This window comes from Podarcis tiliguerta, assembly GCF_965153285.1.
Source record: "Podarcis tiliguerta genome assembly, chromosome: W".
Classification (NCBI taxonomy): Eukaryota; Metazoa; Chordata; class Lepidosauria; order Squamata; family Lacertidae; genus Podarcis; species Podarcis tiliguerta.
Window position 1 is genome coordinate 3,727,633 of NC_139552.1, and position 17,142 is coordinate 3,744,774.

A 17,142-nucleotide genomic window follows, 5' to 3' on the forward strand; every position below is an offset into this window, starting at 1 on the left:
GTCACACACACAAACAAAACATGTCCCACTTCCTCCGGAAAACTAAAACGGAAGATGGGGGTTACTCTTTTCAGGAAATGGAGCAGTGATCAAACAGTCTTAATACTTAACCCACAAATTGCCTTGTGGATTGGTTTTTATTATTATAGAGATTGTGAAATGCAACTGTCAGTCAAATAAAATGAACAATTTTTGTTTGTTTAAAACACATCATGCTCAACATCCTCTAATTGTGTTTCCGTATAGTTAGACATTTAAAGTATTATAAAGAAATCAGGGGGAGGGGGAAATAACCTAGATCAATAACTTTAGTACAGTTCAAAATGAAATGTCCTGCAGGTCAATCAAAAATGTCAAGAAAAAATAGCTTTACTTTCTTTATTATTATTTTTTTCTCCTTTAAAAATACACTTATCTGTACAAGAAAGTACTACAAGTAAACACTGGAAATCATATTATCCCCTTTATTAAATCAAAACATTATTTATTGGCATACCTGGGGTTAATACTAGATGTCACTTTTATTTTATTTCTCTAGGTAATTTTTTTGACAACTATTAAGATAACAAAATACTTAAAAACAAATAAAAATGGGGAGGGAGAAGCAACACACACCAACCCTGGAATTAAAAAATAGTTACTACTATTTTATATGACTTAATGTTCCACAGTTTTTGTTAAAGGTACTAATAATAGCAGTTTCATCTTAATATTAAAAATAACAGTATTTATTTCTGAAATAGACAAAAGGTATTTTGTTTTTATTTTTTATTTTTTTAGACAAAGCTTGGAGGTCTTAGATACACAGATGCAACCAGAAAATGGAAAATGTGGAAAGCAAACCAGAATTGCTAAAAAAATTAAACACATCATTTTTTATATTATCCCTTTAGATTTCTAGAAATTATACAGCCGTCACTACAAAAATTTGCCCGCTGATAACCAGCTTGACAGTAAACAGTAACCATCCTGATAAGAATTCACACAATTAATTATAATAACATACTATAGTTCAGTTTTTCTTTTTAAAAAAAAATGCAATATAATAAAAAAGAAAGCAAAGGTACAAGAAATTAGTAGTAAAATATTTAATAAATTTACATATTTAAGAATTTTTAAATACAGTTTTTTATAATTTCCCATTTTTTATTTTTAAAATTTGTTACATATCACCTAAGACCTCCAAGCCTTTTTCTGCTACAACAGAAAAGAAAGAAAGAAAACCACTTGTTGAAATCTCACAGCTCTGGGGTAAGATTAGATGACAGTTATTCTTCTCTCCTCCCACCCCAAAATACAGATCCAAGAGTTTTGCTTGCTTGCTTTCTCTCTCTCTCTCTCTTTTTCCTTATAAATTTGGAAAATCAAAAAAGCCCCCCCCCCAAAAAAAAACAACAACCGAAAAATAAAAGATTACCCAGCAAAGTCCATAAAGTTTAGTACATTACTAATTGTTCCTGATTCTTAGAAAAAAGTTCAGTATAGATTATCCTAACAACTAGTGTTTCACACACAAAAAACCCAAGAGTTCTTCATCAAAATGTTGCAAATCTAGAAACCCTCTGTTACAAAAAGGTTAATTTCCACAATGATTATGAGAAAGAAAGAGAGAAAGTGGTTGGGGAGGGAAATGAAGACGAGTCAAGGATGTAGTTCTACTGTTCCTGCAAAGAGTAGAAAAAGACAAAATGAAAAATCTGTGTTAAGAAGGAAAGAGAACTTTCAGGAAATAATTAAAACAAAATAACTTGTGGCTGGATCAAACCGAAGGGGCTAATTTGGATTAGAAGTAGCTAAACTGTGATGTTGAACTACAATTCCCATCAGCCTCGAGCGAGCATAGCCAGTGGTCAGGGATGATGGGAGCTGTAGTCTAGCAGCAACTAGAAGGCTACAGGGTCACCATTCCCTGATCTGAGAAGCAACATTACCTGCTGCACGCAAGAGATTAAAGAGGCATTCCCACAAGATAGAGGGGTGGCGGGGGTGGGGGAATGCCTCTTTTTAGATCAGGTTCCCGACCAATGGTCCAGGGATGGTGGGTGTTGTAGTCCAGCAACACCTGGAAAGCCACAGGTTCTCTCCACTCTACCCCAGTTTACCATAGTGGCCTGCCAGATGCCTCTAATTCCCCTACTCCAACTGTGTGCTCCCAGCAACTGGTGTTCAAAGGCAAAGCCCTCATGTTGAGAAGCATTGTTCCCTGAGCACCATTTGCATGAATGGGCTAGCTAACAGTGGAGCAAGGCTGTGGCTTCTGTGCCTTACAATCACACGCAGCTTTTGGATCTTGGAAGAGGTGTCTACTAATGGAAAAGGAGTTGGGGGACCCTCCATAAAAGAGTGAAAGGTGGCCCATCTAGCTCAATATAGTCTACCCTAACCAGCAGCAACTCTCCAGGGGTTACACAGGCAGGGAGTCTCTCTCTACTCTATCTAGAAATGCCGAGGATTGAACTTGGAATATTCTGCATGCAAGAGAGATGCTATAAACACTGAGTGGTGTCCTCCTCATTAAAAGGGGTAGCCTTCTACTAAATCAGATTATTGGGCCCATCTAGTTCAGTACTGTCTGCCCTGACTGGCAGCAGCTCTCCCGGCAGGAGACATTTGCAGCCCTACCTGGAGATGCCAACGGGGATCAAACATGGGGCCTTCTGCATGCAAAGCAGATGTTGTACCACTGAGCTATGGCCCCTCTCTCTAGGGGCCACAAAGAGGTGGAGAATGGGCAAAAATCATCCCCTACGCTTTTGTTAGCAGAGACCACCATTGGCTTCTCCACAGAAATGCAAGGAGCTGGTAATTATCAGTATTTCATGCTATCTCACACCACCTTAAAAGGCAAAGAGTAAGAGCAAAGCATTGACTCCAATTTTAATTCAGAAAATGTGAGCGCAAATGAACCTGAGCTCTCATAAATCTGAGAAATGCAGAATCTGCTGCTTGCCAGTATGCAGCTCATTACTTGGAAATGTACGTTACACTGTTACAGTTTTGACTTTGCTTTCACCAGATCCGGAAGAGGCTAAACTAAGTTTGGGAATCATAACCTAAGAACAATGGCCCATCTAGTCCAGCCTCCTGTTCTCACAGTGGCCACCTGGATGCCTGTGGGAAACCAGAAAACAGGGTTTAAACACAAGAGCACTCGCCCCTCTGTGGTTTTCAGCAACTGGTATTTGAAAGCACTGCTGCCTCCAACTGTGGAGGCAGAGCATAGTCATCATGGCTAGTAGCCATTGATAACCCTCTCTTCCATGAACTTGTCCAATATTATTTTAAAACCATCCAGCTTAGTGGTCATCACTTCCTCCTGTGGGAGCTAGTCCCATAGTTAAACTATGCACTGTGTGAATAAGTCATTTTCTTTTATATGCCTTGAATCTGACAACATTCCAACATTCAGTTGCACTGTTTGTCCATGAGTCCTAATGTTATGAGAGAGGAGAAAAACTTAAGTTTTAAGTTTAAATTAAGTTAAACTAAGTTTGGAATACAGTCGCCCGGTGTGACTTCAGAATCCCTTCCAAGCAACCAAGGTAGAAAACGTTGCAAAAACTTTGACTTGGTTCTCTTTTTTTAGGGGGGTGGGAGTGGCCACAAGCAACATAAGATACAGTGGTACCTCGGGTTACATACGCTTCAGGTTACATACGCTTCAGGTTACAGACTCTGCTAACCCAGAAATAGTACCTCGGGTTAATAACTTTGCTTCAGGATGAGAACAGAAATCGTGTGGCGGCAGCTAGGCAGGCCCCATTAGCTAAAATGGTACCTCAGGTTAAGAACAGTTTTAGGTTAAGAACAGACCTCCAGAATGAATTAAGTTCTTAACCCGAGGTACCACTGTACACAGGGCTAGGTGCTTCTGTTTAATTGTTTTCAAGGCTGAACTGAACAAGGAACAGTTGTCAGTAAGGGGGATGCAGATACGGCAGAGAAGCGAGACCCACCTGGCTGTGAGTCTGAGCTTGTCCTAATGTCTGGCCATAATAAGCAGCCTGCTGTCTGTAATACTCTGCCCAGGCCATTGTGTAGTCGGGCTGGGAGCTGGCTTGAGACACAGCAGTGGCAGCATGACCTGGAGGGGAAAAAGAACAACGCACTCAGAGAAAGCCAATTGTCAGAGGAATCAAGTAAGAAAATTTCCAAATGCAGTCAACAAACCCAGATCCCCCCTGCCCCCTTTCCAAATACAGGGCCCCAGGGCAGACCGTGCTTAATTGTGATTAGTTGCCCGCAACCCCTGGTTAAAATCACAAACATTCACACTGAGAATGTCCACTGTCTGAAACCCTGGAGAGCATCTGACTCATTCTAAGGCAGCTTTCTACATTCCTTTTTAAATCATTCTCACAAGGTCCCAGGTTCATATTCCAATGACTCAGGCACCAAATACCTGAATAATAATAATAATACTAAATTTTATTTATATACCGCCCTCCCCAGCCGAAGTCGGGCTCAGGGCGGCTAACAACAATAAAAAAGTGCAACATTCTAAAAACATTTCATTATAAAAATTAATTAAAATCCAATTGAAGGCAACCATTAAGCTTAAGTTCTGTAAAGATTGCCAAAGGAGGGAGTCAGGCTGGGCCCTGACCAAAGGCCTGGTGGAACAGCTCTGTCTTGCAGGCCCTGCGGAAAGATGTCAAATCCCGCAGGGCCCTAGTCTCTTGTGACAGAGCGTTCCACCAGATTGGAGCCGCAGCAGAGAAAGCCCTGGCTCTAGTTGAGGCCAGCCTAACCTCTCTGTGGCCTGGGACCTTCAGGATGTTTTTATTTGAAGACCGTAAGTTCCTCTGTGGGACATACCAGGAGAGGCAGTCCCGTAGGTACAAGGGTCCTAAGCCGTATAGAGCTTTAAAGGTTAAAACCAGCACCTTAAACCTGATCCTGTACTCCACCGGGAGCCAGTGCAGCTGGTATAGCTCCGGGTGAATGTGATCTCGCAGCGAAGACCCCGTAAGGAGTCTCGCCACTGCATTCTGCACCCACTGGAGTTTCTGGGTCAGTCTCAAGGGCAGCCTCACGTAGAGCGAGATACAATAATCCAGTCTGGAGGTGACCGTCGCGTGGATCACAGTGGCTAGGTCAGGGCGAGAGAGGTAAGGAGCCAACTGCTTAGCTTGGCAGAGATGAAAAAATGCCGCCTTTGTTATATCTGTGCCTCCATGGAGAGGGAGGTATCAAAGATTACACCCAAACTCTTAACGGACGGTGCTGGCACTAATTGCACCCCCGCAAGAGATGGGAGTTGCCCCATCAATCCCATATCGTCCCGTCCCAGCCAGAGGACCTCTGTCTTCGAAGGATTTAACTTCAACCGGCTCCCACGTAACCATCCAGCCACAGCTTCCAAACATCTGATCAGTGTGTCTGGGGCTGAGTCCGGATGGCCATCCATCAACAGATAGAGTTGGGTGTCATCAGCATACTGATGGCAGCCCAGAACAAAACTCCGGACAAGCTGGGTGAGGGGGCGCATAAAGATGTTAAAAAGCATCGGGGAGAGTATCGCACCCTGAGGCACTCCACACACCAAGGAGTGGTGCGATGACAATTCCCCCCAAGCGCCACCCTCTGTCCCCGACCAGAGAGAAACGAGCGCAGCCATTGAAGGACTGTGCCCTGGATCCCCACGTTGGCAAGGCGGTGGTCCAGGAGTTCGTGATCGACCATGTCGAAGGCTGCTGACAGGTCTAGAAGAAGAAGAAGAAAGACCCTCTTGTCTTTCCCAAGCGCCACCCTTTCCTACAGACCCTCTTGTCTGTTAAGATCAGCGGGGGGGGGGGGGGCTCTTAGTTGATCCACCACCCTCAGAAGTTTGGGAGGTGGGAGACGTGGGCTAGGAGAGGGCATTATCTGTGTCAGTCTCTAAGCTGTGGAACTCCTTCCCCACAGAGGTGAATATTAAAGATGTGCCTCTTTATTCTGGCTTTTGACAACTTAAGGTGTATATTTTGGGGAGCCACATTATTCCTTTGATGGTAAGTTATTTTAAAATGTTATTAATATTGCTTTTATATTGCTGTAGCCTGCCCTGGGACTAGTGCTATGCAATAAATCACCATACCATTGTACTGAAATAACATTGTGATAAGTGTTTCAACAAGGCAATATACCAATGAACAAAAGGTGGAGACTTAACAGCTTCCCAGGGTGTAGCTCAGCTGTACAATACTCCAGCTTTGCTTGCTCTCTCCCTCCTCCCTGAAAATAAATGAAGATAAGCCCTCACACAAACCAGCAAACTCTTTCAGCTTCACCTGTATATTTCCACTTAGAGCTCAGTTAATTATGCAGAGCCTGCTAACAATCCAGGAGGAATGTCCCATAGCTAGACAAAAATCCAGCGGGTGGGGGGGGGTAAACAAATAATGTAAACAAAGAACTGGAAAGCTCTTCTTTCTTCCCTCACACTCACTCCCACAGGTGAAAAAAAAAGAGGGGGAAGAGTTTTTATTTTTATTTTCTGGTGGTGTTTATGTTATTGGTTTCTCCTAAATTGCTCTCCTCCATATTAAAAAGGAAGGGCTAGTTAGTTAGTTAGTTAGTTGGTAAGTAAGTTAAAGGAGACTTATCTTTTTGCTTGCTTGCCCTCCCTCCCTTTGATAAAAAGGGAGAGATTGGCGGAATGAGGGCTTTTGGGGGGCCCTGGGGGGGATGGAAGGGAGAAGATTTAGCAGGCTACTTTATGCTGAAATAGGAGGTTGGATAATGTGTGAGAATGATGGGGAGGGTGCAAGTAAATGTGTGTCTACTCACAAGCAAGCCCTACTGAATTCAATGGGGCTTACTCCCAGGAAAGTAGAAGTAAGTTTAGTTGAACTCAGTGCATAGATTGTACTTAGATCTCTGAGTGGGGAAACAGATGCAGCTTGACTAGTAAATCACTTGAACTCTAAAAAATTGACACTGAGCTTGGTAAAAGCAGAGATTCTGAATAAATCTCTCTCAGACCATAATCCAGTTACTATACTTATAAGATTTAAAAAACATACGAGAGGGAGGTGGAGGATGAATGATGAACTTTGGAGAGATGAGCAAAAGGTGAATAAAATGAGGGAATTGTTGAAGGAATTTTTTGAAATTAAAGAGAGACATGGGACAGACAGGAAAATCATTTGGGATACCAGTAAAGCCTATATGAGAGGAATTGGAATACAACAAATGGCAAGAATAAGGAAGGATAAAGCAAAGGATACTATGGAAATAAATAAACACATAAGGGAGAAGGAAAAAGAACTGTTGAAAAATCCAAAACAAGAGAGTATAATCCCAATTAAATAATTTAATAAACAAAGAGGTAGAAAATAAGATTAAATGGACAAAACAAAGGTGTTTTGAATCGGCAAATAAACCCGGTAGGATGTTGTCCTGGCTAACAAAGGAGAAGCAAGTGGATAGGGTTATAAATAAGATTATTGTACAAGGAAAAGAAATTACAGACCCGGACCAAATAAAAATGATGTTTAGGAATATTTATAAAAAATTATACAAGTTGGAAGACAAAGATGAGAATAAAATTAAAGAGTATGTAAGAGAAAACAAAATCCCTGAACTAGATGGCAAGGAATTTAGTAATTTAAACTCGTGCATAAGCTCAGAAGAAATAAGAGAGGTGATAAGGAAACGGGAAACTGGGAAATCACCAGGCCCAGACGGAATACCGATTACATATTACAAGAAACTAGAAGAAGTAATAATCCCTAGACTTAAAAAGATCATGAATGAGATAATGGAAGAAGGGAAAATTCCTGACTCTTGGCACGAAGTGTGGATAACCTTATTACCAAAACAAGGAATGGACCCAAATATTATAAAGAACTACAGGCCAATTTCACTATTGAATATTGATTACAAAATTTTCACAGGTGTGTTAGCAAATAGATTGAAAAAATGCTTGAACAGAGTAATAGGCAGGGACCAGAATGGCTTCTTACCGGGGAGACAGATAAAAAATAATACAAGAATAGTGATTGATCTTCTAGAATATATTGATATGAAACCTAGCAAGAAGGTGGCAATGCTACTGGTAGATGCGGAGAAAGCCTTCGACAGTGTGGCCTGGAATTTTCTGGTCCACACTGTGGAAAGTTTGAAACTTGGGAACAAAATTTCGAATGGTATTAAAGCGATATATGAAAACCAGAAAGCTAAGCTAATAATTAACAATGAAATAACTGAAGAATTCCAAATTGAAAGAGGCACCAGACAAGGATGCCCTCTATCCCCACTTTTGTTTATTATGACGCTGGAAACACTCCTAATAGCGATAAGAAAGGACCCAAAAATCAAGGGGATTAGTCTAGGTAACAGACAATATAAAGTCAAAGCGTTTGCGGACGATGTAATCATTACTACAGAAAACCCAGAAGAAAGTATACCAGAAGCACTAAAGAAATTGTTTGAATATGGAGGAGTATCAGGCTTTAAGTTAAATAAAGAAAAATCTAAATTACTAACGAAAAATATGGGGGTAAAGGAACAGGAAGAACTGGAAAGAGTAACAGGCCTTAAAATTACCACAAAAGTTAAGTATTTGGGGATCTGGATCACAAATAAAAATACCAATTTGTACAAGGATAACTATGTGAAGAAGTGGAAGGAAATAAAAGGACATCTAAATAAATGGAATAAATTGAACTTGTCCTTATGGGAAAGGATATCCTTGATAACAATGTCAGTTCTACCACAAATGCTCTTCCTTTTCCAGACGATCCCAATAATTATCGGGACAAAATGTTTTAAAGGTTGGCAAAGGGATCTTTCTAATTTTATCTGGCAAGGTAAGAAACCAAGAGTAAGGTTCAAAGTTCTGATGGAGCCTAGAGAAAGGGGCGGGTTTGCAGTCCCAAACCTCAAGCTGTATTTTGAGGCTGCATGCATGACATGGCTGAAAGATTGGATGTTACTGACAGATACCAAAATCTTGGACCTGGAGGGCTGGGACATAGTTTTCGGGTGGCATGGCTACCTGGGTCACGATAAAATAAAAGCACATAGAGGATTCACTAACCATTTGGTGAGAAAGGCCCTATTTGAAGTCTGTAACAGCCAAAACTCCCTGGTGGCTATCACCTATAGAGTCATCAGCCTTGCATAGAAGCAATATGAAAGATAGCTGGCTAACATATAGGGAACTCGTAGAAGAGATAAAAGATTGCCCAACAGTAAATAAATTTGAAGAATTAAAAGAGAGGGGAGTGAATTGGTTAGAATATTTCCAATTAAAAACAATATTTGAGAAGGATAGTAAGCTTAAGGGGTTTGATAAAAAAATATTGGTATGGGAAAAAGAAATTTTATATAACACCCAACAGACTCTCTCAATAATATATAAACTGTTACAAAATGGGAAAGTAGAAAAGGAGGAAAAAGGAGACGCTATTAAAAAATGGGAACAAGATCTGGGCCACCCAATTGAATATAATGAATGGGAAAGACTATGGACAAAAAATATAAATTTTACAGCATGTTACCTAATAAGAGAGAACTATATGAAAATGTATCACAGGTGGTACCTGGCACCAGAAAGGCTTGCAAAAATGAATAAAACATATAATAATAAGTGCTGGAGATGCAAGATACAAAAAGGAACCTTCTACCATATGTGGTGGACATGCCCCGAAATTGGGAAATTTTGGAGCATGATCCACAAAGAAATAAAGAAAATATTAAGAATATCATATAGTAAAAGGCTAGAGGCATTCCTTTTAGGAATTTTAAATGACAATATTCCAAAAGACAAAATTAATTTTTTCTTATACGCAACGTCTGCAGCAAGAATCCTGGTGGCTAAGTACTGGAAAGGGAATCAGTTACCCACTAGGGGAGAGTGGCTATGTAAGCTCTCAGAATACTTAGAATTAGCCAAATCGACAGACATAATAAGACAAAAACCAAAAAGTGAAGTAAAAAAAGAATGGGAGTGCCTAAATGAATACCTCAAAAGTCAAGGTTTGAGGGCAGAAATCTGGCTGAGTCTGGAATAACCTTGTGAAGTGAAAGGATATGAAAGAAGGATTTATATCTAGATGTTAGGATAGAGATGTTAAAGAAAACAGGAAAACAGGAAGACACAATGAGAGATAAAGGAGGTGCTGTGGGATTGGTGGAAGTCAATGTCTTGTTGTTGTTGTTTTAGTGTTTATAATGTTAACTTGTAAGATATGGATTTGTTTTGTTTTGTTTTAAAGTTTTTGAATGTTGATTTTTGTGTGTTGTGTATGTTGTGTGGAAAATACTAATAAAATTAATTTTTTAAAAAAGGAAAAAAAAGAAAAAGAACAAGGCCTTACCACGTATTTGAGTAAGATTCTAGCAGGTCGGATGGGGGAGGGGCAAGCAGGGATGCACAAATTAATTGAAAACATTTACCGAGTCAGGACAAGAGCACCCAGAGAAAGAAAGCAGTCTGCAGACGTCTTGGTAACTTTTGTCACAAAGTGTTAAGGATGCAGACCCTCTTCAAAAAAATTATGAAGAGGGTCTGCAGGTTGAGGGTAAAAAAGTGGACATTTTCCGGGAAATTCCCTTTAAATTAAGAGTTAGGAGACAGAGGTACAAGATCTTGAGAACAGCCCTTAGAAAAATTGACATAAGATACAAATGGGAATTTCCTGAACCTATAGAAAGAAAAGATACAGGCTGGTGACGGAGAATCAGGTCCATTAGTTTCTGGAAAAACATGGCAGGGATCCTGAATTTAGAGACGGGACAAAAGAACTGAAAAGCCCCCTGGAACAGCAAAAGGAGGCACTCGAACAATTGGAGGGAGCAGTGGGTGGAAAAACAAATTCTTTAAACAAACATGACAATGGCAAATCTTAAAGTACTAAGTTGGAATGTGAATGGATTGAATAACAAAGGAAAGAGAATCAGGATTGAACATGTAATTCTTCCTCTTGAGGTGCCACGGAAGATGGCCGACAATACCATCTCTCCAGCTCCCACGAGGCAATTTAGAGGCTGAGATGGGAGTAATCAGCCTCCCAAATTCTTCCCGGTGTAAGGGAAGATGCAGTCTCATCTGCGGATGCCCAATAAACCACCCCCAAGTTCATAGAATCATAGAGTTGGAAGAGACCACAAGGGCCATCGAGTCCAACCCCCTGCCAAGCAGGAAACACCATAGTAAAGAAGGAGGGGGTGGGGGCACTGGATAGAAAGCCCCCGAGGGAGTTCGGATCTCCTGGACGCTGTCCCCGCAAGCGCACCAAGTTCTATTTCTTAAGATGAAAAATTGGATCTACGTTTTGGACATGCTTCAAGCGAAGAGGGGAAAATTAATCTGCCAATTAAGCCAGCCACTGAGGTGCCAAGAGTGACAGAGAGGAAGAAAGAATAACATCTAAGAATAACATCTAAGCCGGTATGTTGGAACGGAATGGAAAAGGGGGGGGGGGTAAAGCTTTTTTTTTTACCACGATTTATTACAATACTTGACAACCCCCCCCCCCCCGAAGAACTGTTTACATTATTTATAGCAAGTGAGATGGGGGAAAAATAAACTGTGTGAAAATAACAATACTATATAACTAAAGCTTTTGTTTTTTGAAACGCTTGGAAGAAGTTAAAAGACTCTCCAAATATGGATATTAGAAAGGAGCAGGATCTCGCTAGCCGCTGGAGAGACTTCAAAAAACTTTGGAAAGACCGGGCTGCAGAGATAAATAGTCATAGGGGAAGGTGAGCTCTTAATTTGTTAATATATCTGCACTTCAAGTCCAACTTGACAAATCTCTCCTGGAAAGGCTAATGTTTGATGCAACCGGTCTGGGAAAATTAATGAGTAAATGCCTAGATTTGATTTCATCAGAACTGAGAGAAGTTGGCGCCTGCCAGCGGCAAAATGAACTTTTGCATTGATTCGGCATAAACACCAGCGTGTGAGGAGATACTGCAAACAATAGGCTTACCAGCTGCAATAGTGGGAGAGTCAAGCATACTAATTTCACACAGGCATATCATTATTTACTTCAACTCGCCTGTGGAAACAACTCAGAGGCCATGAAAGAAGGAAGGGTAACAACAGGAAGATTTAAAGGAACTATTGGAAACTCAAGGCAGTAGAGATATAAGATGATCAGAGCCCCACCGAACTTGAAGCATGGGAAGTCCCAATAAAAATTTATAATTTGGCGGGATATTTGGAATATATGATATGTATTTGTATAATTTGGAATATTTAATGTGATTTGATTGGATTGTTAAAATGGAAAATTTAATAAAAAATATTTTTGCTTTAAAAAAAGGATTGAACATGTAATTCTTAAACAAAATGTAGATATAATTTGTCTTCAGGAAACACACATAGCAAACTAACACAAAATAATTCTGATTAATAAAAAAGTAGGGATGGATTTTGTTTCAGCAGACAATGCTAAAAGACGTGGTGTAGTATTGTACATTAAACCTGCACTTGAACCCAAGCTAATCCAAAAAGATGATAAAGGGAGAATTCTAGTGGTATAAATTAAAGTTCAAGGAGAAAACATAGTATTGGTGGGAATATATGCACCAAATGAAAATAAATCAAAATTCTCTCCAAAATTGGAAACAAACCTTTTGGAGTTTGCAGATGAGAAGGTAATACTAATGGGAGATTTGAATGGGGTACCATCATTAGAGATCGACAGAACAATTAGGAAAAAAGACACCAAAGAAGGTAGACTACCCAAAACCTTTTTTTATATGACAGAGACATTGAATTTAATAAATATCTGGAGGGTAAAACATGTGTTTAATAAAGAGTTCACCTTTTTTCACATGTACATGGCAGTAGTGCCTGACTGGATGCAGTTTGGATTTCAAAAGAATTAGAATCAAAAGTAAAAAAAAAAACTGAAATAGATCCCAGAACATTGTCGGATCATAGTCCTATAATAATGGAAATTTTGAAAGAAAGTCAACCCACCTTTAGATGGAGACTGAATGAAGATCTATTAGATGATAAAATCTTGTTAGAAAAGGCAAAAAAAAAAAAAAAAAAAGGGTTCTGGGAGATTACTTTGAATTAAACCTTAAAATTGGAACCAGGCTGCAAACAGTATGGGACGCTAGCAAAGCAGTCATGAGGGGACTGTTTATACAACAAAACTCAATTAGGAAAAAGGCAAGAGAAAAGAAAAAGAAATAAATTTTAGATGAAATTTCAAAGAAAGAAAAAGAATTAATAAAAAACCCCAATAAAGACACAGTCAAACAGGCAATTAAACTATTACAAACTCAATATTCAGTGTTGATTAATGAGGAAATAAGTTGGAAAATTAAAATGATGAAACAAAAGTATTTTGAACATGCCAACAAACCAGGGAAATTACTGGCATTGCAAGTGAGGAAAAGTGAGCAAAAAACCTATATAAATAAGAGAAAACATAATGGTAAGGTCACTGATAAACCAAAGGAAATAAGGGAAGCCTTCATTAATTACTTTACAGAACTTTATAAAAAAGGAATTGAAAAGAAGACACTGATGGAAGAATATATAAAAAGTAGCAATCTCCCAAAAATAAAAGATGAAAAACAGATATGATTAAATGCCGAAATAACATTGCAGGAAATATTAGATGCAATAAATCAAGCAAAGACAGATAAATCCCCAGGACCAGATGGAATTTCAGCAAAGTATTATAAAAAATTAAATGAACATCTTGTGATTCCCTTAAAATATGAATGAGATTTTAAACACAGGGGAAGTCCTAGAAACATGGAAAGAGGTCTATATAACATTAAACCCAAAACAAGATTCAGATATAAGGTTAGTTAAAAATTATAGGCCTATCTCACTATTAAACAACGATTAAAAACTGTTTGCATATATCCCTGCTAACAGAAAGAAAAGCTCTTTGGAGGAACATACACATCAAGATCAAGCAGGATTTCTTCCAGGTAGACAAATGAAAGATAATATCAGAAACATCTTAAACATAAACATAACCTGGAAGTGCAAAATGAGAAAAAACAAGCAGCATTGATATTTATAGATGCAGAAAAAGCATTTGATAATGTTTCTTGGGACTTCATGAAAAAAGTTCTTGAAGAAATGGAATTTGGAGTAAAATTTAATAGGGGAATACAGTGGTGCCTCGCAAGACGAGAAGAATCCGTTCCGTGAGTCTCTTCGTCTAGCGGTTTTTTCGTCTTGCGAAGCAAGCCCATTAGCGGATTAGCGCTATTAGCGGTTTAGCGGCTATTAGCGGCTATTAAAGGCTTAAGGGATTAGCGGATTAGCTACTAAAAGGCTATTAGCAGCTTAGTGCCTTAGAAAAAGGGGGTGGGGAGCGAACCCCCCCCCCCCAGGAATCGCAAGACATTTTCGTCTTGCGAAGCAAGCCCGTAGGAGATTCGTTTTGCGAAGCACCTCCAAAACGGAAAACCCTTTCGTCTAGCGGGTTTTCCGTCTTGCGAGGCATTCGTCTTGCGGGGCACCACTGTACAAGCTATTTATTCAGAACAGAATGCAAAGTTGATTATTAACCAAATCAATGTAAAATACAAAAAGGAACTAGACAAGGATGTCCATTATCACCGATTTTGTTCATTCTGGTCCTGGAGGTTCTGGCAAGGAATATTAGAATGGATAAAGAAGTAGCAGGAATAAGAATAAAGAAAAATGAACATAAATTGAAAGCTTTTGCAGACGATTTGGTTATTACTGTAGAAGACCCAAAGAATTCTCTCCCGAGAGTAAAAGAAAAAATTCAAAAGTTTGGACAAGTGGTAGGTTTTAAACTTAATAAAAACCAAACCAAACTGTTAGTTAAAAATTTTAAAGAATCAAAAAAAGAAAGAACTATCAGAATCTATAGATATAGAAATCCACAAAAAGGTAAAATATTTAGGAATATGGTTGATGACAAAGAATCTTAATATTTATAAAGACAATTATGAAAAAATTTTGGAATGAAATAAAAAGGAATTTGGGAATAGGACGAATCTCTGTTTTTTAGGACGAATTGTTGCAATAAAAATGAATGTATTGCCAAAAATGCTTTTCGTTTTTCAGACAATACCAATAAAAATAAAAATAATAATAATGCTTGCTTCAAAAAATGGCAGCAAGATATTTCAAAATTTATCTGGAATGGGAAAAGGCCAAGAATAAAGTATAAAATTCTTACAGATTTAAAAGAGAGCGCAGGCTTTTCTCTTCCAGATTTTAAAATTTACTATGAAGCAGCATGCCTTACTTGGATTCGGGATTGGATTAAATTGGAAAAAGAGGAGGCAATAGTTAGAAGGACACGATAACAGATTTGATTGGCATTCTGTCAGGTGGTGGTGTGGTTGCTCAAGAGCAAACAGGCAAGACTCTGACCTGTCTTTTCCAAGCTTTATTCTTAGTGCAAACTATTTACAGTGAAGAGTGTCACAAGTTCATGTCTGGCTCAGTCGCTAGCAGAATCTGGGAGTGGCCGGTCCTTGTACCTCCCCCAGCATAACAGTCACATGACCCCCAGCCTTCTCCTCCCCTCTCTGCACCGAAACCTACTGTGCAGAGTGGGCACTGGCAAAGGGGTACTTCCCTCCCCTCCGCTTTGCTCAGGCTCGGTGTTGAGGCTCTCCCTAGCATCTCCTGGTCCCTGCACCTCCTCCCCACTGGAGGAGGAACTGCTTCGCAAGATCTTCGGAGGTTCCCTATAACACAACTGCCCTTCCACCTCTCGCCTCTGAGCTGATGGCAGTTCCCTGACAGATTCATACCCGTGGTATGGAAAAGTAAAAGTACACAAAGGATTCCACAATTACATACCGTAATTAGAAAGTCCCTGATAAGGGTATGGGGAAAATACAAAGAATTACTGGAATCCAAAACTCCGTGGTGGTTGTCACCTATCGAAGCATTATCACTTAAAACGTTAACAATGAAAGGGATATGGCCAACATATAGAGATTTATTAGTAGAACAAGAAGGAAAGTGGAAATTGAAAGATTATTATGAGATAAAGGAACACCTTAAGAGTTGGTTGCATTATAGGCAATTAAATGAAATCTTCGACGAAGATAATAAGAGAGGATTCACTTACACAGTTTCCAAATTCCAAAAGGATATAATTGATGATAATTCTAAATTGTTAAAGAAGGCGTATAATATTCTGTTGGAATGGGAACCTAAAGATGAGGAAGTTAAAGCAGTAATGATCAAGTGGGCACAGGACATAGGTCATAACATACAATCTGAGGATTGAATAAGGCTTTGGAAAGTGAACTTGAAATTTACGGACTGTATATTGTTGAAAGAGAATTATATGAAAATGATGTACAGGTGGTACATTACACCATTAAAACTGGCCAAAATGTATAAAACAGAACAGAAGAACTGTTGGAGATTTAAAGAAGAAGGTACATTTTATCACATGTGGTGGGATTGTAAGATTATTCTAAAAAATTGGGAAATGATATATAATGAATTGAAAAAAATGTTCAAAATAACCTTTGTGAAAAACCCAGAAGCCTTTTTGTTAGGTATTCTAGGACAAGAAATGCCAAAGAAAAATTGGACATTATTCATGAACGCTACTACGGCAGCAAGAATTCTAATAGCACAAAATTGGAAGACTGGAGAAACACCATCTACAGAACAATGGCAAGAAAAATTGATGAACTATGCAGAACTGGCAAAGTTAATGGACAAACTGCGTGAGAAGGACAATAGTGACTTTGGAAAAGAATGGGAACCCTTTACAACATACTTCCAGAAACAACAACAAAAACATGGACTCGTTGGCAGGATTTATTTATTTATTTTAATTAATTTTTATTGAAGTTTTCATCTCTACAAAATAACAGAAAGGTTTACACATATGTACATGTTAGTAACACAAAGCATCCCCCCACCTCACCCCTCATTGGTTCAACATAACTCAAAATGTGAGTTAAAATCTGACTTCCTTCCATCGTTGCTTAACCTTAATTCTATAGCTTATCTTTACAGTTGTGTTGTTATATTGTATTTGACAAATATTCTGATTTTACTTGCATTTGTAACCTTTCCCCCTTACAAACTTTGTTCTTTACATATCAATATTTCTGTACCAGAGCAGTATTTTTTCATATATTCATTCACACAACTCCATTCTTTTATTAAATTTTGATTTGCTTGACCTTGATAGCTGCCATCATTTTGGCCAA

The 17,142-nt window shown here is 39.0% G+C and overlaps 1 protein-coding gene across 5 annotated transcripts in view; it reads right to left on the bottom strand.

The window, feature by feature from the left end:
* Positions 1 to 450: 450 nt before the first annotated feature.
* LOC310668837 (far upstream element-binding protein 3-like) overlaps positions 451 to 17,142 on the bottom strand; it is a 340,163-nt gene continuing 323,471 nt past the window's right edge. For all 5 annotated transcript variants that reach the window (XM_083422169.1, XM_083422171.1, XM_083422170.1 and 2 more), the window contains 2 exons: positions 3,957 to 4,084; positions 451 to 1,664 (listed from right to left, as the gene is read on the bottom strand). In XM_083422169.1, coding sequence (XP_083278295.1) covers positions 1,656 to 1,664; positions 3,957 to 4,084 — 137 coding nt within the window. In that variant the 3' untranslated portion in view covers positions 451 to 1,655. The remainder of the gene's footprint in view (positions 1,665 to 3,956; positions 4,085 to 17,142) is intronic.